Source organism: Lontra canadensis, unplaced genomic scaffold (genome assembly GCF_010015895.1).
Source record: "Lontra canadensis isolate GAN:19392208 unplaced genomic scaffold, GSC_riverotter_1.0 scaffold8, whole genome shotgun sequence".
In the NCBI taxonomy this organism is placed as follows: domain Eukaryota; kingdom Metazoa; phylum Chordata; class Mammalia; order Carnivora; family Mustelidae; genus Lontra; species Lontra canadensis.
In genome coordinates, this window is record NW_022631002.1 from 34478170 (window position 1) to 34502017 (window position 23848).

General features: G+C 36.5%; 1 protein-coding gene and 1 long non-coding RNA gene across 5 annotated transcripts in view; one reads left to right on the forward strand and one right to left on the reverse strand.

Moving 5' to 3' along the window:
- PHKB (phosphorylase kinase regulatory subunit beta) overlaps positions 1–23848 on the reverse strand; it is a 233228-nt gene that overhangs the window by 32486 nt on the left and 176894 nt on the right. For all 4 annotated transcript variants that reach the window (XM_032854566.1, XM_032854563.1, XM_032854565.1 and 1 more), the window contains 8 exons: positions 15841–15896; positions 15233–15326; positions 8754–8837; positions 8223–8327; positions 6708–6790; positions 6410–6500; positions 1413–1474; positions 1162–1324 (listed from right to left, as the gene is read on the reverse strand). In XM_032854566.1, coding sequence (XP_032710457.1) covers positions 1162–1324; positions 1413–1474; positions 6410–6500; positions 6708–6790; positions 8223–8327; positions 8754–8837; positions 15233–15326; positions 15841–15896 — 738 coding nt within the window. The remainder of the gene's footprint in view (positions 1–1161; positions 1325–1412; positions 1475–6409; positions 6501–6707; positions 6791–8222; positions 8328–8753; positions 8838–15232; positions 15327–15840; positions 15897–23848) is intronic.
- Positions 1103–22717, forward strand: LOC116865909. Its single transcript, XR_004382279.1, has 4 exons — positions 1103–1139; positions 20702–20793; positions 21640–21753; positions 22638–22717. It is a non-coding gene; the product is annotated as an uncharacterized LOC116865909 (long non-coding RNA).

A 23848-nucleotide genomic window follows, 5' to 3' on the forward strand; every position in this document is an offset into this window, starting at 1 on the left:
ATACAAAAGTTACCATAGGGAGTAACTAATCAGGCAACCACCTGATGCAGAGAGGAAATCTGCTATTATTAAAGAATTAATGAAAAATATTAAAGAAAAAAATAAAGAAAAATAAAATGTTGCTGATACACTACCAAGAACTAAATGACATTAAACATCTCTTTATCTTAGGTATCTTGGAGACAGAGAGTAGACAGGTGGGTTTCCTAATGTAGTAGTATTTAATAATCAAATTTTCCAGAAAACAAGATAAGCAATGGACAGAAAATATATTGTCTCCAAGCATTAATACCTGATTAGCACTTGATTTTGCCACTCTCTGATCTGGCCAAGTCATTCAATCTCATTCCTTTTGCTTATTCATAAATGAGAGACCATGTTGCTATCAACATGTTATGAGATGGATAAAAGCAGGGGACATGCATGGAATGCTTTTTATGTATTAGGGCACCCGGCTATGTGCTTTATGCTTACCATGCTTACCATATTTCTCATGTTTATGGAAATCTATAGATAATGTTAATCAATAACAAGAACAAAAGATGTCTAGTAGCATACATAGTTAACCTACATGCTCAGATTTGTGGTATAGCCCAATAAGATGTCATAGTGTTATAGTTCTATCATTAGAATTTCATTTCCTTGGATAAGTACTATAACCCACTCTCACCCCACCTCTTTTAAAATGCAAATACTCTTAGGGAAGGTAAAGTATTAGGTTATTCACATAATATTCATATGAATATGGTCATAGGAGTGCTTTCCTCAATGACTGGAGAGACTTACAGCAAGCATTAAGACCTAAACACGGGATAAGAGAGAAGATCCAAGTTGCGAAAAGGATGGGAGAGTACCAAATGAGAAGTCTGGAGATCCCAAAGGCAACTATTCCTGACATAACTTCTTTAATGGCTCATATAATACCTTCATACCCAAGGCAACTCAAATCATCCACACTCCTTAAGCATCTTTAAGACATTGATGCTAATATTAGACCATGAAAACAACCTCTCATTACTGCCTCTACCATAGAGAGGCCATCTACCTCCAGGCACTTGCATCTACCTTCTTTGAGAGGACGAAAGAAATACGGCTTGGCCCTTGAGAATTCCTGCTCTGCCAATCTCACTCAGAGTCAGGTGGGAATTACATCTTCCTTACATTGAGTTTTTGAAGAATTTCATGGGTGGGCTTGTTCTTCCATTCAGTAATGGCAACATCTGGTTGCTGTTCTAGTTCAGGAGCACTAGGGGTACTGCTTTGTCGTTTGACTTTTGAATGTTTGGGAAGTTCTAGTTCCTCAAAACTCTTAAATTCTGGAAGCCTAGAAATTAAAAAAAAAAAAGTTTCAGATTTCCTACATTTCTAATTCTAGTTTCCTGCTTTTCTAATAATAACCCAAAGGGACTTACTCTTCTGTTTCACTGATTCGTAGGAAGTCAAGTTGTTCTACTACGGCTCCAGATATTAGTGTCTGAAATGTGATTGAGAAAAAATTCACAACTCATAAATTCATGAAGCCATACCCTTATGATCTGTGAATATACAATTCTGTAAGTATATAATACTAAAAAAAAAGTTTATTTTAAAAAGTACACACAATTCTTCATTTGTTAAATGAGCATTCTAAAATCAGAGAGGTTTTCATATACAACAAAACCCTCTTAAAAAGAACAAATAAATCATGCTACAAGTTCATGCGTCATAGTAAATAGGAAAGTCAACATGAGTCTCTCTGTTCTGAGAATTATATGCATTTATTTTTAAGCTAGAGTTAAAATTCAGTATCTACTAACATGTTAAAAATAGTTTGAAATTAAAAAAACACGAAATACTAAAATTGTTTTGAGAAAAGATGATAGGAAATTGCACTTTGGATTCTGTTACCGTATATATTTCAGGGCTATCTAATGATAGGATACTGCCAAGTCTCCATTTTTCAGGATCAGGAAGTTGTTGATTATTGAGGCCAATCCTTCTCTACATTCTGGCAACCCATATTTGGTCATTTTATTTTTCATTAGTTCCTGATTATAGGTTAGCAAACTAAATAAGGCCAAACTCAAACACAGTTTTTATTTGTCAGGGGTTCATGTGAAGAGCATAAATGAATGAAAACCCACAATGGTTTTTTAGCAATATGTGTCACTTCTAATTATCTGATGAACTGTCAGATAAAATTGAGAAATGTTATGCATAAAAAACAAGCCATAAATTATTTTAAAAATAAGTCAATTCTTCAATCAAAACTGTCTTACATGTATTACTTTCTCAATTTTCTCACTGTTCTTTTCAAATATGAAGCAACATGACACAGGAAATGTTGCACTTGTTGGCTAACCACCCAGAGCTGTACTGCCTTCTCCTCTAGAGAAAGCTCATAAACAAAGTAGATCATCAACAAATAACCTATTATAAATGTAAGGACATATTACCAGCAATCATACTAAAGCCTTCTTTCAGACTTTGAGTGAGGAAGGCCAAACATGGAACCAATCTGCACATTTTCATGTGGCAGCAATAGTCAGGGTCTGAGAGCAGTCCGTGCCTAGGTAGAGAGCAGTGTTGGGCATAATAAAAGTCCGTTGAGTGATATTTCCTAAGATTTAGGCTCAGATCTACACATCTTTCTCTCTGGTTGACTAATTTGTTAGACAAATATTTATTGAACACCTACCATATTCCAGGCACTCTGCTAGGTATTAAGGATACAGCGCAAATAAAATACACAAAATCCTTGCCCTTTTGAAATTGACCTTACCTGTGTAGGAAGAAGACAACATAAACAAACAAAAATCTAAATATGCTATGTCAGATGATGTTAAGTACAAAGTAGAAATAAGAAAGGTAGGGGATGAGAAGTGTTGGGGTAGGGTAGTAGGAGGAGGCAGGTTTGCCATTTTATACAGGTGATCAGAAAATACTTCCTCTCATAGAGTGACATGTACGTGGAAGCTGAAGGAAGTCAACAATATAGATCTTAAGGAAGAGTGTGCAGGGCTGAGTTCCTGAAGACCAAAGTTCTTGAAGCAGAAGCATGCCTGGTGTGTTTTAGGATCAATAAGGAGAAGAATGGATATGGAACACAGTAGACAGGACAGAGTGGCAGGAGATGAGGTCAGAAAAAAAGGTTCAGATCATGGATAGTACAAAGACCATTGGAAGGACTTTGGTTTGTTTTCACTTTGTATGAGAAAGAAAGTCAGTAAAGGCTTATGATATGTCATATAATCTAACTGCCTTATGAGAAGGTAGAGGATAACTGTCTTACGGCCAGTAGGAATTAAGACTACTGTAAAAATCTAGGCGAGGCATGATGGTAACCTGAGCCGTGATGTTAGTGTTAGAAGTGATGGAAAGTAGTTAGATTCGGGATATAATCTGAGGGGAAAGAAAAACCAGAACTGATAATGGATTGTAATAATGTGGGATATGAATGAAGGAGAAGAGTCAAGAATTATTTGATGCTCAAATCTAATAGCTAATATTGAAAACATAAGAAAAATAATTTTTTTAAAGATTTTATTTATTTGTCAGAGGGAGAGAGAGAGAGTGCACAAGCAGGGGGAGCAGGGCACAGAAGGAGAAGCAGGCTCCCCACTGAGCAAGGAGCCTGATGTGGGACCCGATCCCAGGACCCCGGGATCATGACCTGAGCCGAAGGCAGATGCTCAACCAACTGAGCCACCCAGGCATCCTGAAAAATAATTTTGATTTAATATTTTCTGTTATTAGCCTACCCACTCTATATACTGACTAAGCTCATAAGGTAAATGTTAATAGGAAAATGCTAAATTCCACTAATAGTCTCTATAGAGCTTTTGATAAAAAAATTCAGTCGGTTAACAAAGTCTCTTAAATTAGTTTTATAAAAAAATTACACTTATAATTAATTTACTAGGCATTAATACTTTACTTCTGATGGTAATTAAATGACTTAACATTGTTATATATATGTCAAATGAAATATAATATTCAAACAGGTATCCTGCTCTGTGATACTTAATTATATCCCACCAACGTCCTTTCCAGCTAAACATCCTACCTAAGATTGCACTCCATCCTACCATCCTGCATTGCTCCCTGGCTTTGTTTCTGATTTGGCTCCCCCACTAGAATAAGTCCCATGAGATCAGGGACCTTGTATATTTTTTTCACCATTTTATCCCCAGTGCCTACAGAGGGAGCTCAATCAACATATGTTGAATCAATGAACTAATATTCGTGTCTTTCCTAAAGGAGAATAGTAGTGAGCAGAGCACTCTGGGAATACAGAGATGACTCAGGCTTGGCCTGAAAAAGTTTTCAATACAGAGAGAAGCAGACACAAGAAACTAGCTACACTTAAATTAAGAGGTATAGCAAAGGTTCAAGCAAAATGCCACAGAAAAACACAGGAATGTGAAATTAATTCCAACCTTGGAGACGTCACTAAAGAGGTGACATTGACCTAAATTATAAAATTAAAATATTTAGAAGGAAAAAAAGAAAAAGGCAAGGATAGAAGAGAATAACAACATGAGCAGGAAAAAAAATCCAGTTACATTCAGGGATTTTGAAAGTACCCAGTATACTTAGGAGTGGAAAGCAGGGCTGGGAATGAGCTGCATGGAAAGATCCTGGGTGATGAGGCAGGGAGGGAGGCTGGGGTCCAGTGATGAGAGAGACTGTGGAACATGGGCCAACAAGATCTGAAAGGGCTTGAAATAAAAAGAGAAGCATATAGGTGTCATTTTCATTTACTATATTAAAGAGAAGACAAAGGCTAGGGTAGAGGGATGAGGGGTTATTGTTTAATAAGTACAAAGTTTCAGTTTTGCAAGATGAAAAGAAGTTTATTCTCTGGTGAAAGACTCTCTACTCAAGGGAGGGACAGGGCACAGCAGAGAGTAGGAAACATAGACACCCTGGCTCCTTCCACAACCCTGTACTCAGGATATGAAAGCAAAATGTATGTTCTTTAGGCATGAGGTTAGATGTTTATTTTGGAAACTGAAGGACCTAGGAGAAAAAAAACTCCAGATATTGGCACTTGGGATTTCCCCCAACAAAAAGAGCCCTTGCTATCAGACTACCTGATAAATGACATCATTGTGACAAAAATCCTTGTTCCCAAACATAGAGCTTCCAATAAATTTATTCTTTCACTCTTAAAAATGAATGGATAGCTAAAGATTACCACACATCTCACAAATGCCTCCAACATGAAAGACTGAGCACCAAAAAAAAAAGAATTTTTTTTTTTTTTAAGAAAGAGATCAGGCAGAGATCAGGCAGAGAAGAAAATTTCAAAAGTTCTCTAGTAAATAATCTCAGAAAGATAAAATATAATATCCAGAAAATATGAACATGATATTATGAAAAGGGAGAATTAAAAACATGATAGCCAGAATATAAAACTTAACAAAGAAGCTGCATGATAAATACAAAAGAAATTTTTACAGAAAGCATGACAAAAAGACAATAGCAACAGGAAGTGATAGAAAATAAGGGGGAAAAGATAAAAAAAAAATTTTAGGTAAAAACCAGTAAAGTATACAAAACACAAGCACTAGCGGAATGAGTATGTAAACATGCCACTTATAGGTCCCTCTGTAAATTTTCCTCTTTCTTACTCATTATTGAGAACCTACTACACGAAAGACCTTATGAGATAATCACATTTTTATGTGTGTGTGTGTAGAAAATAAGGCACTCAAGTCCATGACAGACTACAGTCTGACTAGTTCATGTTTAAGGTCATAAAAGGATCTCCAGAAGAGTACTGCTATGTTTGACCCAGGTGAGTTTGCAGAACCGGTCTTAAAGTTTGGTAAGATTTTAAAGTGCAGACATCTTGAAAGAATGAAGGATATTCCAGATAGAGGAAATGGCATAAGCAGAGGGGCAGAACCTCACAAAGTCAGAACAGAGTGATCAACTTGAATTGGCAGAAGCACAGAGTGTTTAGTACAAGATAACTGTGGGCAGGGAGGCTAACAGGGAATCACAAGGGGCTTTTCTCATTTAGGAATTATGAAGATAATGCTGTGAGGTCCTGAATCAAACGAGGATCCTCTCCAGGCTGGATGTTACTGTGAAGCATGGAAAAGAATACTGGACCAGGGAGTTAGGTAACTTGGACTAGGGTGTTAGGCAGGTCAATTCACCACTCTGGACCCCAGCTTCCTCAACTGCAAAACAGATGTTGGAGAGGAGCTATTAAAGGCTAAAATTCTGGTTGGGAAACCACTGTAATTGTTCAAGCACAAGACTGGAGAGATAAAATAAACAGGATGGTTGCAATAGGGATAGGAAGGTAGGCACAGAGTAACCTTAAGAAAAAAACCTTAAGCAGAACATATTAAGAAAAATGGCTCTGTGTATTAATTGTCCTGAAACGGAAACACACTGAAATTTAGAAGATTACCTGTAGACGATCGACATGAACTTTGACTCCTCCAACTATTCCCTTTTTAAAGGCTGCCAACATATCTAATATGGGGTTGAATCGACTACCTCTAAAAAATATAAACAGACAAACAAAAAGTACATTATTAATAACAGAATGAGAAATAAAAAATCTAACACTAAGTATCCTTCACATATGCAAGTCTCTCTGCTACATGCTGACAGAGACATAAAAATAGTAAGAGGGCCTGCTTCTAAAGGGTTTACAGTGTTAAAGCAGGTGAGATGGGTGCACCTCACTTCTTTCGTCAACCTACCGTATATTGTCTTCCCGGATGAGAACAAGGAAAATTGGACGTCCATGCATTTTCCAGTATTGCTTAATGAACTGTAGTGCATTCTATCAAAACACAAGAATGAGGTAGCATGTAATAGCATTATATCTGAGCTGATCAGGATGTTTAACCATTTGTGGAAAATAGCCAACAAAACTCTGATATATCAAGATAATTCACAGTCAATCCCTGTATAATATAAACTACTAGGGGTGGAAATGTTCTGATACAAACATGTATACAAGTATGAATATACACAAATTTAAGTCTGAAACTTCATTGAATTTAAACTTTGTTCTTAAAAGGAATCAGATTACATATATTTTAAGACTACTTCCATTTTGGTGGCCTAATAGAATGGTCCCTGGAGGGAAAAAAAATAAAAGAGAGAGACAGAAAGAGAAGTCAAGAAACATTAACTATAAAAAACAAACTGATGGTTACCAGAGGAGTGGTGGGTGGGAGGATGAAATGGGGGATGGACATTAAGGAAGGCACTCATGGTGAAGAACACAGGGTGATGTATGGAACCACTGAATCACTATATTGTACCTATGAAACTAATATAACACTGTATGTTAACTAACTGGAATTAAAATAAATACTTGAAGAAGAACAAAAAGGAATGGTCCCAGGGAGGAAAAATCAATCCAAGGTTGTCATCCAGAAGATTAATCCTTATCCCACATTACTGTGCATTTATTACAGCAGATAGAAGAAACGAGACTGAATCATCAATATGGAGAGTTCTTTTTTGACTCAATTTCTACTGTTGTCATCATCATTGTCATCATCATATCAAAGACTTACATAACACTTCACCATATGTCAGGCACTATTCTGAGCACCTTATATACATTAACTCATTTAATTCTCAGAATATCTCTATTATTATTCAGTTATACAGATGAGAAAAGAGAGACACAGAGAAGTCAAGTAACTTGCCCAAGATCACACAGCTGGTAAATAAACAGTAGAGCCAAGATTCTAACAAATGTAATCTGGGTCCAGACTTCATGCTCTAAACCATGACTCTAAGCTTCTCTACTCTGCAAATGGAAAAGGGATTGGAGGATATTTTAACTGATGAGATGTTATGAGTTGGTTGAGGTTTTACTTGACATTCTTCATAATATAAATAAAATTACTTTCCCAACTCAACTTTTGTTCAAAAAGATAAATTACTGCTGTCATATGAACATGGTTTCCAAATGGTTCCCCCTTTGCTTTATAAACTGTATCTTTTCATTCCATTTGTAGAATGGTCTATCAAGCAATGTCACACAACTTTGTATAAGACATACTCCATCTATTATTCTAATGCTGCAAGCAATTTAACTCTTTCTCTAAAGCCATGCAGACATTGTTTTACTTTCATATTTTACAGCGTGTTAACCCAGTGTCACAGACACCCAGAAGCACTCAATTTAATAATATATGATAAAATCAGTAGAAACACAGTCATCCAATTTCAATAAAAAGGGGTTTTGAAGCTACCTTTATGTCATCTATCAGCAGTAAAACATCTTGAGACATGTAGAAATCACTTAGGTCAAAGATGATAGGGTAACAAACCACAGTCTTTCCTAGAATGCGATAAATCTGTAAGAGATAATTTTAAAAAGTACAAAACAGGACCAAAGGCAAAGGTACAGTAGTGTAAGTCCTAATAAAAATTAAAAGTGATTAAGATATTTCTAAGTTTCTTGATTGGATCAGTAAGATCAGTATACTAAAGTGTAGTCCACCTCTACTGTGATAGAAAAAGCCTCTGAATAAATACTGTCAAAATCAGGTAACTTACAATGTTCATAAATAATATAGCAGTGAGAAGCTTATTCTTTCCTAGAAGACTTCTATGATATCACACAAAACAAACAGTAAGATTTACTTATAGAAAATAATAATTCAGACAATCAGCCCAAGTATATAATGAAATGTGAGAATGGATACATAGCAGGTCAAGCATCGTTTCATTCTGTGGTATTATGATCTGAACACTGCTCCACAAGGAAATTTTATGAGCACCTTTGATGTACCAAGGCAGCCAATGGGCCTATCTGGCCTTCCGGAGAGTCCTAATTTTTCATTGATACCCAGGTGGAAATAAGCCTGTAAGACATAAATTTGTAAATCAGTCAGGCAAGAAGAATCAATGCTTTCCTTTTTGGCCCCTTTATTCCCCCTGACTAAAACCCTGCTAATTTCTGATCTTTCCAGAGGAAATGTGGCCAGGGAAACCTTACTCAACAGACCCTCAGGAAAACAATGAAGCCAATGAATTAGCTAAAAAAACTAGCCAATGATGACTTAGATTTTGGGGCACTGAGAGATTTAAGAGTAAATCTTTGGAGATCTGCTTAGAAACACTGTAAAATTTGACATTGTTCTTGCATTGTCAAATGCAAACTTGCATGCTCTTTCCAGTTCATAAGAGAATACAAAGAGACAAATGCTTGCTGTGTGATATAAAAAAAAAACAACAACAACAAACTGGCTAAAGTTTTAAAATTCAGGGTCTCACATCTCCTACTAGATTCCCACCTTCAAGTATTTCTCATCAAAATGGAAATGTTGGGAACACATCAAAATAAAAAGCCTCTGCAAAGCAATGAATCAATCAACAAAACTAAAATGCAACCTACTGAATGGGAGGAAATATTTGTAAGTTATATATTCAATAAAGGGTTAGTATGCAAAATATATAGAGTTTATTTAAGTGAACACCAAAACCTACAAATAATCCAATTAAAAAATGAGTAGAGGGGCTCCTGGGTGGCTCAGTGGGTTAAATCCTCTGCCTTCAGCTCAGGTCATGATCTCAGGGTCCTGGGATGGAGCCCCACATCAGGCTCTCTGCTCAGCGGGGAGCCTGCTTCCTCCTCTCTCTCTGCCTGCCTCTCTGCCAACTTGTGATCTCTGTCTGTCAAATAAATAAATAAAATCTTTAAAAAAAATGAGTAGAAACATGAACAGTCATTTATTCAAAGACCTACAAATAGTTTCCAACAGACATATCAAAGGTTGTTCAATATCACTAATCATCAGAGAAATGAAAATCAAAACCACAATGATAAATCACCTCACATCTGTCAGAATGGCTAAAATCAAAGCACAATAAAAACAACAAGTGTTGGTGAGGATGTGGAGTAAAAGGAATGCTCTTGGACTGTTATTGAAAAAGCACATGACTTTTTTAAAGATTTATTTATTTATTTTAGAGAGAGAGAGCATGAGCCAAGGGAGGGGAAAAAGGGAGATGGAGAGAGAAAGAAGCCACAAGCAGAAGGAGAGTGGAGCCCCATGAGAGGCTTAATCCCAGGACCTTGAGATCATGACCTGAGCCCAAACCAAGAGTTGGCTGCTTAACCGACTAAGCCATCCAGGTGCCCTAAAATTGACTCTTAACTATAGCGGGTTACTAGAAGGTGGTGGGTGGGGGATATGGTTCAAATAGATGACAGGGATTAATGACACTTATCTTGATGACCACTGAGTAATATATGGAATTGTTGATTAATGATATTGTATACCTGAGACCAATATAACACTATGTTAACTATAATGGAATTAAAATTAAAAATTTTTTAAAAATGGAAATGTCTTTATTGATTTTTCTGATTACATAAATTTGATGAAAATTTTAAACCATGTGCTCTAAGTGAATGGTCCTATTTATTCTCATTATCCAACTCTTGCACTTTGGTTTATACTGAAGGATGTGTAATTTATTGTGTAAGCCCTAAAAAAACACCTGAAGTATAGGGTTACAGATTTTTTAAAAGTATATACATAAATATATACCCATATTATATACATATATCAATATGTGCATATATTTACATAAACAAGTTCATAAACTATATCTATATATCTATATATCTATATATATCTGTATCTGTTTGGTGTCTTACTTGTTAAAATTTAGTACCGTTGTGTTCCAGTTTCAAGATGGTAAACTGAGTCTATGCATGTACTCTACATTTCAATGTTTAAATGACCAAAGAAATATAAATATAAATATAAATACCCCTAAAATATAGCACTCACTATTGGAAAACATAACAAGGTGCCACAGTGGAACAGAAACTTCTAGAATTTCTACAAAGTAAAAACAGATGGATTTGGAATGAATTAGAAGGTAACCACTGCCAAAGCTGAGCACTTCACCCAATAAGATGCCTTCTTACCCTATTTAATACCTATCCCTTGACGAAGGTAGTTCCCAACGTTTTTTATTTCAAAATCAATTCAATAAACATCTCTGGACAGTGTACAATTATTTCAGCAAAAATAATTTCCTAGACTTGCTGGATCGAAGAGAATATGTTTTCTTTGAAACATAAAGCCAGTTTGGTCACCCTGCAGAAATAGTGGACCAAATTACTACCATTAATAGTGCATAGGCCTTTTTAGTTACTCCCTTGAGTCAGAAAGTTCTTCTTAAACTACTGTATTCAAATATTTTATGGTTGAACACTTTCCCATATATTTCATGGCTACTTGTATGTTCTATAAATTTTTCCACTTGTTCCCTTTTCTATTGGGTATTTTTCATTCTTTTTGATTTGTAAGAGATCTTGGTATATTAAGAATATTACCCTTTGCATAAATATTTTACCCAGTTTGCTCATCTTCAATGTTGTTACGAAATGTGAGAATGACTGCAGAGTAGGTCAAACATCATTGCAGCGTGCGGTATTTCAATCTAAACATTTTCCTGCCAGGAAATTTCACAAGCACTTCCGATGTGATAGGTTGTTATCCCATCTTCAGCCCTATTTAGTTAAATTTGTCAATCATTTCCTTAAAGACTTTTTTAGTGCTGGCATTATTTTAAGAATGGACTTCCACTCCAGTTGTAAACTGTTCTATTTTTTCTTCTAAAGATTTTGTTTATATCATTTAAAAAAATTTAAATCTTAAATCCATCTGGAATTTATTTTTCAATTTGATGAGAGAAGGAAATCTAACCAGTTTTCCCCTGAACTGCTTCAAATATGAACCTCACTGTACCTAAAAATTGTCATCACCAGAAGTCTCTGGTCATTATGCTATTGTGTACACTCCCATGTCAGAGTTAGCTCGGTGTCTCCTTCTCCTTCTGCATTGCTATGTTCCTAGAGAACAGCTTCCTTTCAGCTGGTTAGCACTGTGCCTGGCACATAGATGGTGTTCAGGAAATACCCGATAGAGGAATGAGGGAGCGACTGAATGTCCTCCTGAGCCACCCGGGCTGTGAATACTGACTCTGGAATAATGACTCTCATTTTAGACAAAATCAACTGGCCAGAAAAAGTACCCTATAAGAATTAGGCTATATAGCTGCCCTGAAACTACAGCATACTATGCTAGATGGAGCCCCCTTTCTCTCAAATATTTTCCAAATTTTCAGAAATGAATGTATGTCTAAACTATTTTAGATTTCTTCTTTGGGACAAGTGATTAATTAACTATGTACAAGTTAAAATGTACTGACCTAGATTTCCTTTAAATACTACTGTGTTACAGTGATAGGGTTTTCCTTAATTTTCTGAACCAAGGTACAGTAGGTCTCTGATAATTGTGTAGACAGACGTAGAATGCTCCCCACATTCCAGGGTGCAGATAAAACTGTCCCCACATTGTACACATCTACACCATTTAATCCACTGAAATAGTATATTGTAATGGCTAAACAACAGAACTGCATTCTAGATCACACTATATTCATCTCCCCGTGAAGTGAATCACGCCACAGTCGCCACATCATGAAACATTAACTACACACAGTGTAAGTCCTGCTCTCAGCTGTCTGCTCTCATATCTCTTGAGTGAGCTGAAGGAGGGTATAGCTCCTCAGAACAGAAAGATAAGCCACTGGCATAAGAATATGTGTATTAACTGAGATTAAAGGGCACACTTTTACTTCTAAAAGGTGGGCTTAGTGTGCCTGGGTGGCTCAGTTGGTTAAGCAACTGCCTTTGGCTCAGGTCATGATCCTGGAGTCCTGGGATCGAGTTCCGCTTTGGGATCCCAGCTCTTTGGGGAGTCTGCTTCTCCTTCTGACCTTCTCCCCTCTCATGCTCTCTCTCACTCTCCCTCCTTCTCTCTCCCTCTCTCAAATAAATAAGTAAAATCTTAAAAAAAAAAAAAAAGGTGGACTTATCACTGAGTAATATATGGGACTATTGTATACCTGAAACTAATATAATATTGTATGTTAACTACACGAGAATTAACTCTTTTTAAAGATAAGCTTATAAGAAACAATATACTAGGCAGTATATCTTAGAGGATGAATCCCAAAGAGCAGCTAGCTTGGAACACAAAGGCTGTAGCCACAGAGAATTTTCTATCTTGACACATGATTAGGGAAGTTGGACTCTTGGCCCCAAGTCTCATTTTACCCAAACCACATACCCATTTGTTCACACCATCTTTAAAACAACAAAACATAAAATAAGTCAGGTCCTTTTAGAACTCTTCACCTTACTCTTTCAATTTATTTATTTTTTATTTTTATTTATTTTAATTTTTTGAGAGAGAGCACATACATGCGCACTAGTTGAGGGAAGGGGCAGATGGAGAGGGAGAGAGACAGAGAGAGAGAGATTCTTAAGCAGGCTCCACGGCCCGTGCAGAGCCTGACTCGGGGCTCAATCCATGACCCTGAGATCATGACCTGAGCTGAAACAAAGAGCTGGACACTTGACCGACTGAGCCACCCAGGTGCCCCAAGTCTTCACCTTAGTCTAAATGGATTGCTTCCTATCACCTCCACAGCACCTTGTTAAACATCTATGATAGCATGAATCTAGGTGGATTGTAATTAACTATTTTTCCTGTCATACCAGTAGGCTCAGAGTTTACTGAGAACAGGGACAGAGCACATAGCCATTTTATCTGAGTGCCCCTCACCAAATTCTGCACATAGCAGGTGTTCACTAATCAATGAATGCATAAAATGTCACACTTAAGTCATTTACAGCCATGTTTATCTTTAAAATATTGATTGCATATTGTCTGGTGGAGTACAGATTCACCTAAGATAAAAAAAAAAAAAGTTGCAATATAAATTAGGCTTGAAAAAAATGGAGTCAAGTTTATTTGCTTTGAGCACATGTTTATCAAAGAGTAATAATCTTTGTTACTATCCTCTGGAGCTTTCAGTGAAGAACCATAAAAAGTATATCAGCAAATATAGCCGGTAATAATAGAGTGTTAGAGATTTAGATCTTCCCCACTTCATGCTGCCTCCTCTCCTTGCCTTGTGAATCCTCTGGTCCCTCTCCTCTTCTACCACAAAGCCCATTTACATGTTGGCATGATTTCAAAGTGTTACCTACTCTAGGGATCCTGGAATTGTCAGCCTTATCTCTTTAATCAGAGGGGATAAGAGCTCTAAATTTGTTAGAGGAGGTTTAAGAGCCCTCAAAGAGCTAGTATGCAGGGTGATCTGACACCCAGGTTCTGGTTTTGTTGCCAATGGACAAAGTCCTGTCCAATCAGCAGTGATGCTCTAAGGCCCTGCTTTCTCCCATGCAAAGTAACTTCTCTTCTCTAAGCTTGAATTCCTTGTTGTAGCATTAAGGCTTTGACCACAAATGTTTATATCAACCTAACTGAGCTAATCTTGATTATTTGAGAGAGAAAATTCTAAACACTTACATCAAACACTTCAGAGTTTGTTCCTGTATTGTTTTTAACAATTACTATGTAGAAGTAATGGCTTATAAATAACTAGTGGAATTGGGCTCCCTACTCAGTGGGGAGTCTGCTTCTCCCTCCTTCTCTACCCCTCCCCCCTGCTCATGCACACACACACTTTCTCTCTAGCTCTCTCTCAAATAAATAAAATCTTTAAAAATAATTAAGTAAGTAAGTAAATAAATAAATAACTGATGGAAGTCAACAATTTCCTGTCACTAATGGGCAGGAATATTCCTAAACAGGAATTTCTGAATTCTTCTGCAGAGTATTACATGCAAAAGGCCCCCAAAGTCACCCTTTAATCCAATCTAAATAGGTACATAACAACATTAAGAATGAACTCAGCTGTTATTTTGAGACTGAGCAAACCAAAAGGGTGAGAATTACTTCAGACCCCAAATAGTAAGGCAAAAGAAAAATGGAAGTAGTTATTACCAATAAATATTCCAATGAGAAATTTTCTTTAATAGTTAATGTAAGGGAAAATTACCAAGTCCAGTGTAAATGTTAATTTTAAACACAAGGCACTAAAATTCAGGTTAATTTGTTATTTAAATGTTTAGTCTAGTTCAGTAATAGATTTTAGAAGTAAGAATCAGTAGACCTATGAATATAATGTATACACACACAATGCAAGGGTTTTTTAGTAACAATGTCTGATAAGGTAGGTTTCTCAACTGAATGAGAAAGACTTCTGGATTAATGACTCTATCTCAGAATCAGATTTTAACTATGCTACCTGACTGTAAAATAAGTCTAATCTTTATGCTCTAGTACCTCTACAAAATTGACAGTAAAGAAGTAGAATCACTTACTTTCACCAGCTCCTGCTGAGCCCAAATCTGAATAGGTTCTACCTGTTGAGGAGTTTGAGTCTGAATACCATACGTGTTGAGGAAAACTTGAAGGCTAAAAAACACAGGGAAAAAGGGAAGAGACATTTTTAGGCAATGCACATGGAGTGTGGAGAACGGTGGAGAAGGAGGTGGGGAGGAAGGAGACTATGCTAGCTTGGAGAACATTTTAATTTATTAATGTGAGCAATATGCCATCTGTGCTGGGATCCAGAGGCCCTCTGGGGTTCCTTACTAGGCATCAGGTGAGCGCTCTGGGGGCTGGCAGAAAGAGCAAGCACTGATTTTGGGAACTCCCGGTATCTATGGCACTAACTCCTCCAAAATACACCCCAGGCAACACTGGCACAGGTCACACAGTCCTTAATATTCACATCAACTAAAACAAAATTATTTTAAACATGAAAGCAATGTTGTTCTGGCACTTAAAGTGACATTAATGACTCCTTGAAACCCTGTCAAGGGGTCTGTGAAATTAATCTCTACCACATATTCAATATTGTAACATAAAGCAATAAGGCCCCCCTCCTTCCTCCCAAAGGAACACACCACCCATCTGGATTTCATACCGTTGGCTTTCTGCTATGAGTGCTACATGAACAACCAAATCATTTTCCAGTGGGCCCTGTAATATAGAATAAGGGAGGGGGAGAAAAATTTTAAGAGATCTGGCCGTCATCAGCTACAATGAGAATCAAGGACAGTATTAACCATCTCTAATCAGTTCATTAAAATGATGGACACCTACTGGCTCCATGCAGTCACCTCTCTTTCCTTGCTCTCCACTGCCTACTAATCAATTTGATGGTGCAGACAGAGTAATGGAACACCAAGAAACAGAAAGCTATAAATCTCACCCTTACCAGAGGGGCTAGCCTGTCAGGCCTATTTTGAATGATGTATAAGAGTACTTTTGGGACTGAGAGTCATTTTCCATCATTTAACTCTGAAGGGAAGAGAAGGAACTAAAAATAAAAACCCAACTTGTGCATTCTCTGTAAAATAATGACTGTGAGTTGAAATTGTTCATTTGACATCTTAACCACATATAAGGCTATTCTCTTTCTTGTTAGCCAATTTTCCTTTGGCACCATATATATCAAAATAGCTTTATTCTAATATATAGTTCCTATAGTAGAGAATGAACTACCCAGTTGAGTATGTAATTAACACTGTTCATTAAATACAAGCTGTTGGGCTTAATAGTTCTAATCAAAGATACTGTTGGATATTTGTTACTCTTTTTGTGCATGTGTGGAATCAATTCACTATAGCATATATTACACATTGTTAAAATGAGCCCAATTTTGAGCCTGTATTAATTAACAGAGAACATTAAGAAGCATCAATAAATTACAGTATTAAGAAGCTCTGAAAATACTGATCAAATGTAATTTCTTCATAGTAATGAATCCAACATTCCATTCCCAATAGTATGTTGTAAAATGTCTGATTTACCATCAGTCAGTTCCCCTCTATGGTATTCAATATGTCACTAGAATTTATGTATGATGGAAAGCAAGAAACACCAGAATACATAAATCAGCAGTAAATATCATACATTCAAAAGGATGGTTCCCAGAATCATCGTGAAAATGCCATTTTGGGAAGACTTCCATGTGATTTAAATGAATATATAAGAGAAAATATGATATAACAACCCAACAAAAATAAATACACATTAAAAATGCCATAACTTCTATTTTTATTTGATAAAGACCTTAAAAGTTAATGTTACTTAGGAGGATGAGAAAAAAATTAATATTCACAATCTCATCAAGATCTCGAACACCAAATGAATACATTAAGCCTACTTCTCTCGGATGAAATCTAGTATTTACTTCATCAAAAGAAGTAACCTTAGAGTGGGCAAATTACTCATAATCTTCAGGACAATTAGGGATTCTTAAATAAAAAAGCAAGTGAATATATATACAAGAATGCAGATAACATTTCAATAACAATAAATAAGGCAGTTTATAGATTAGGATTGGCAAATTGGTATCTTTTTTTTTTTTTTTTTGAATCACAGACCTTTTAGGATAATGTTGTTTCCATTGGTATGACAGAGTACTCAGATCTAAAATGCCCACAACATATGTTGAATCATAATAAGTATTTGGTTAGGCGACTATTAGTGGCTGAAGAATTTTTTCATTGTAAAAACTCAGCATTTCAGAAAGTTACAATTCAAAAACTTTCTGTGATGATCTTAGGCCTTTGCCATAGCGCAAGTGGGACACTGCACCCCACTTCTACCCCAGAAAGAATTCAGCATGGGTAGTCTCACCCATATAATAATAACAACTGCCCTTATCTCGGAGAATTGCTGAGGATTTAGGGAGGGAACAAAGTGCTAGGCACAGTATTGACAGCTAACAAAAATAAAAACACTAATACTTACTGCAGTTGTATTTACTGTTTTTACATCTATCCTAGAACACCTGTTCCTCTCTTCCTTGTTGGGGTTTGCTTTAATACTTAAGTCACCCTAGGCTTCTACCACTCTAAGATATGAAGACCATTTATTATTCCATTTTTATAAGGTTAGTTCTTCCCTCAAAGAATTCCAAACATCTTTTAAAAGAAATCCTCAGGTAAGTTACCACTTTCTAATTTTTTCTCCTTCTATTCTCAAACACAGACTATAGCTATCTTCTTACTTTTTACCTTTCTTGCCTCTGTAATTCTGCATTCTGCCATCTAACCTACTTTGCCTTTAGAGATTGAAAACCTCATACTTAAGTCCTTGGTTTCTACTCATTGAATTTCTTTCTCTTTCTTTGTCTCTCTCACCAAACTCAACTACTCTGGGAGTTAAAATTATGACCTCTAAGCAGATCATTTCATATTTATATTTCTAGTCCTGAACTTTCTCTTGAGTTCTAGTGCCCATATTTTAACTTTCTGGACATTTTCTCCTGGCTATTTCCAAAGTTAAAAGTTCCAGAACTCAACTCCTTACCGACCCTAACTCCACCCTAAACAGGCTCACTCTAGCTCAGAATCACCTTTCACTCCTGTTTTTTATTGTCCATATCCAATTTGTCACCAAAATCCTGTTAATCTTTCCCTCAAAAAGTACGAGTCTTCTTTTCTTGAATCTTCTTTTCATTTCTGTAGCAGTATTCAGGATTGGAAAGTACTAAACACAGAAGTGTTTACTTCACAAAACAACAGTCTGTGTGCAAGGCACTGTTCTAACAAGCCATTATTTCCATTTTCCAGATTAAAAAAACTGAGGCAAAGAAAGCTTAAGTAACTTATCCAGGGATATGGAGCCAGCTAACAGCAGAGCTAGAATTCAGACGCAGGCGGTTTGACAGTAGCAACTTTGCTTATACTCAGTTATTCTGCCTCTCAGAGATGGAAAAGGGGCAGATGTTAAAATGGAAAGATCCACATACAAATCCAATCTTATCACTTGATCCTGCATGATCCAGGTCATCTAATAGATGCCTTCAATTTGCCATGAACAAGACTGAACCACTGAATTCCATCCCTAAAACCACTCATCATCAAAGTGTTTATTTCTTTAAGGTCCCACACTATGTGACCATTTGATCTGGCCAAAAACGTGTAAATCATTCTTGACTCCTTTTTCCTTCAAACCTCCTGACAACAACAACAACAAAAAGATAAGTTATTAAGCACCATGTAACCATCATCATAACACCCATACTAGGTAGGTAACTATTATTCTTATTTACTAATGAGACAACTGAGGCATGGAGTTGTTAAGAAAAACTTAGCTAACATCACACAGATAATAAGCGGCAAAGGGGGAATCCAAATCTGGGCAGTCTCATCTATCTCTTAAACACTATAGTATCTGCCTCTCTAAGGTGCTACTAATTCACCAGTCATATTGGTTCTACCTCTAAAGCATGTCTCAAACACACCACCTCTGTCCACCTTCACTACTACGACCACCCAACTCAAAGTTGCCATGATCTTTCACTTGGTCAATTAACAGTTGTAACTACCTCAGTCTTACCCCACCATTCACAGCAGTCCATTCTGCAAACAGCAATGAGGAATTTTTTCTCAAAAAGTGTAAATCATACCATCTCACCACCACCTCATTCCATCCTACTCCCATGCAAACATATATACATACTCTGTTTATAACTCTCCAGTGCTTTCCTTTTGCCCACAGAATATGAACCAAACTGCTTACTATGGCCTACCATGGCTTGCATGATCTAGCTCTAGCCTACCTCTTCTTTCTCATTCTCCCGCCCTTCCTTTACCATGTTTTAGCCCCAATGGATTCTGTCTGTCCCTTGAACAAGCCAGCTGTGTTCCTATCACAGGGCCTTTGCACTTGCAGAACTTCTGTTTGGAATGTTTTTCCTTTCCAATTTTTTGTGAATGCCTTCTTGTTATGCAGGTCTCAACCATTATCTCTTCCTCAGAAAGGTCTTCTCTCTCTACCACAGCCAGCCCCTCTCTATCATTTTATCTTATTTTGTCTACTTCTTAGTATTTATCAGCTCCAGAAATTATATTGCATTATTTACTTAAATGTTCAGTGTTATTCATTCCCACCAGAAAGTAACTCCCTGAGGACAGGAACCTTGATCTATTGTCTCCATTGCTATGTCCCCATTGCCTAAAACAGTACTTGAGCATATAGCTGGTGACTACTACTTGGTGAATGACTGCTCAAGAAAGTTTCTCAATTATGTGTTTATCTGTAAAGTGGGAATAATGATATGTAAGCTGCCTAACATGGAGGGGGAAAATCAAACAAAAGAGGGCATGCAATACATTTACAAACTGATCTGCTAAACACATGATATCTATACTATTTATTCTGCCATTCTCTGTCAGTATTCCTTGCTAAGCCTCCCTTTCTTCACTGGTAAACTGGAATAATAAAAGTATCTACTTCATAGGATTATGAGGATAATACAGAGCACATAGAAGCATTTAACACACTGTCTGACATATCCTCTTAAGTGTTCAAAAAACTTTAGCCTTCTCATCAACCCCAGAAATGCAACCATAATTCTGAGTGATTGTAATATGCTTCCTCAACTTTCTGCTTCATACTTGCATCTGCCCATCTTCTGTATTTTATAGTCAGGTTAATTTTCTTATGTCAGTGATTTACATAACAGAAGTGGTCAAAAAATACTTGTTGAATGAATGAAGACAAGGGAGGAAAGATGGGTGAGTAAACATATATTTATGTAATGTTTAGGATATCACTTCTTACTCTAAAACCAGTGTTTCCCAAATAAAGGTCCAACTTCCAAAAGACCTTTACAATATAACCACTACCTATGGTTCCCTATTTATCTCCCATCTGTTTGCTTAAGAGCGCGCCACTAAAAACAGTTCACTCCTATACATCTCAAGTTTCTGTCTACTGTCCTTCTATACTTCAACATTTTAACTGCTCCTTTGTTCCTGTCTATCCAGATCCTGACCCACTCTTTCAACATAGTCTCCTCCATAAACTTGCCAAACATCAGGGTGTCCAGATATCTTCTGTTCCCTATCAGCAAAAGCAGGTAATGTCTGTATGAGTTACTCGACGATACTCATATCGTCTCATTGAAAGGCTTTTTGCATGCTTATAAGCGGTCTGTACGGAATGAACTACAGAGAGAACCCCTTGAGGGCCCCCTCATGCTCACTTTTCTTACCTCGCTTGTATACAATACCTTATATTAAAATAAAGACAGTTGGTGCTCATTTGGTGGTCTGAAAGAAGAATCTTGTTTTTAAAGTACTGTTGTTTATATTTATTAACAATATATAAATTATCCCTTGAATATACAAAACAGATGTTTGCAAATACAAACAGTATATTTTTAACAAAGGAAAATAATCATAATTTGGTATACACATATTTATATAAACTATCAAAGGATGTACACAGGTCATCTTAATCACATGACTGAAGACCAACAACCTGTGGTTAGAGATATTCTGATTTAAAACTTCCGTTTTTACAAATGAATCAAGTCAGGTTTAAAAAAAAAATTTTACTCTGATAAAAACCACATAGCACAAAATTTAGCATCTTCACCATGTTTAAGTGTACCGTAGTAGAAGAGGAATTTTTATAGCATAAGTTGCCCATAAGATAGGCACTACCTGTATTAACACTGTAACTCATCTTGCTAAAAATTTAAAACTACGGTAATTAAAACACCGCAGGTACATCTGTCTAGATTCTAGTTTTTAAATTACCCAAATCAGGTCAAAGCAGCAAAGCTAGGAGATTTGCAGCTGGGAACTATAAATAAAACAGTGTAATACAACTTTCAAAGGTTATACAGAGAAACTTTAATGTGAATGTGCCTTGATGGTTTCCTTCCCCTTTTCTTCTTTCAATTTGATTTTTTCAATAGATAATTAATTCATATGGTTCAAAATTTCAAAATTATTCAAGTTTTCAATGAAGTGTCTCTCCTTCCTACCTGTGGCCCCAGCATCCAGCCAGTTCCCCACTGTCTACCAACCAGGTAATTGCTAGGATTATTTAATGCCCCTTGCCAGAGTTTACCTAGAAAAGCAAACATTTACATTCTTATTTTCCCATACTTTTTAGATGAAAAACTATCAGCTACTTTCCCACTAAATAATTACATATCGTGATGCACTTTTTATATATTAGTATACAGAAACAAGCTCATTTTTTGTTATAACTCCTTGGTATTCCCTTTTATAAATGTACCTTCTTATTAATGTCATCTTTACACATCTTTTATCATTTAAGGCTAGTCAACATTTGCAACAAATCTCTGGACAGGATTATGGTGGATTTTACATAGTGGAATCATTAAATATCAGGTTTTAATTTTGCTTACAAGAGCAGAACAGGCACTTAACCTAAATCTTTCATAGGCATTCCTATCATTAGATTATTTGGGTCACTAGAAGAGAGTTATCAGAAAAAATCAGTAGGATTCAATTTTGGGAGGGGGACAGTAAAAAGAGTTTGAATATTTTCTAGGAGAAAGCACAGAAAGATGCACAGATGTCCTTTTATAGGCATATCTCATTTTATCGCAGTTCCCTTTGCTGCATTTTGCAGATGATTAAGTTTTTTACGAATTGAATTGTGGCTACCCTATATCGAGTGAGACTATTGGCATCATTTTTTTCAACAGCATTTGCTTACTTCATGTCTCTGTGTCACATTTTGGCAATTCTCACAATATTTTAAACTTTTTCATTTTTATTATACTTGTTATGCTGATCTGTGATCAGTGATCTTTGATGTTATGATTATAATTGTTTTAGGGTGCCACAAACCTACCCATAAAAGCCAGCTAACTTAACTGATAAATGTTGTGTGCGTTCTCATTTACACCGACTGGCCCATTCTCTCTCTCTCTCTCCCCAGGCTTCCCTATTTCCCAAGACACAACAACGTTGAAATCCAGCCAATTAATAACCCTATAATGGCCTCTAAGTGTGCAAGTGAAAAGAAGTCTCATGTTTCTCATTTTAAATCAAAAGCTAGAAATGATTAAGTTCTGTGAGGAAGGCATATCAAAAACCAGGACAGGCTGAGAGCTAGGCTCCAGTTAGTCAAGTTGTGGAGGCAAAGGAAAAGTTCTTGAGGGCAATAAAAAGTGCGATGCCAGTGAACACACACATGATCTGAAAGTGAAACACCCTTATTGGTGATATGGAGAAAGTTTCAGTGGTTTAGACAGATCGAATCAGTCATAGCATTCCCTCCGCCAAAACTTAATTCAGAGCAAGGCCCTAACTCTCATCAATTCTATGAAGGCAGAGAAAGGTGAGGAAGCTGCAGGAGACGTTTGAAGCTAGCTGAGATTGGTTTATGATGTTTAAGAAGCCATCTTTATTACATCAAAGTGCAAAGTGAACAGCAAGTGCTGATGTAGAAGCTGCTGCGAGTTTTCTGGAGGATCTAGCTAAGATAATAAAGATGGCTACAACAAACAACAGATTTTCAATGTAGATAAAACAGCCTTCTATTGGAGGAAAATGCCATCTAGAACTTTCAAACCTAGAGAGAAGCCATTGCCTGGCTTCAAAGCTCCAAATGACAGGCTGACTCTTTTGTTAGAAGCTAATGCAACTTATGACTTTAAACTGAAGCCAATGTTCATTTACCATTCTGAAAATCTTAGGGTCCTTAAGAATTATGCTAAATCTACTCTGCCTGTGCTCTATAAATGGAACAACAAAAGCTTGACGACAGCCCATCTGTTTACAACATTGCTTATTGAATATTTTAAGCTCATTGTTGAGATCTACAGCACAGAAGAAAAGATTCCTTTCAAAATGTAACTGCTCATTGACTGTGTACCTGGTCATCCAAGATCTCTGATGAAGATGTACAATGAGATTAATGTTTCCATGTCTGCTAACACAACATCCATTCAACAGTCCATCAAAGAGTAATTTTGACCTTCAAGTCTTACTTAAATACATTTGTTAAGATTATAGAGGCCACAAATAGGGATTCTCTGATGGGTCTGGGCAAAGTACATTGAAAACCTTCTGGAAAAGATCCACCATACTAGATGCCATCAAGAACATTTATGATTCATGGGAAGAGGTCAAAATATCAACATCAAC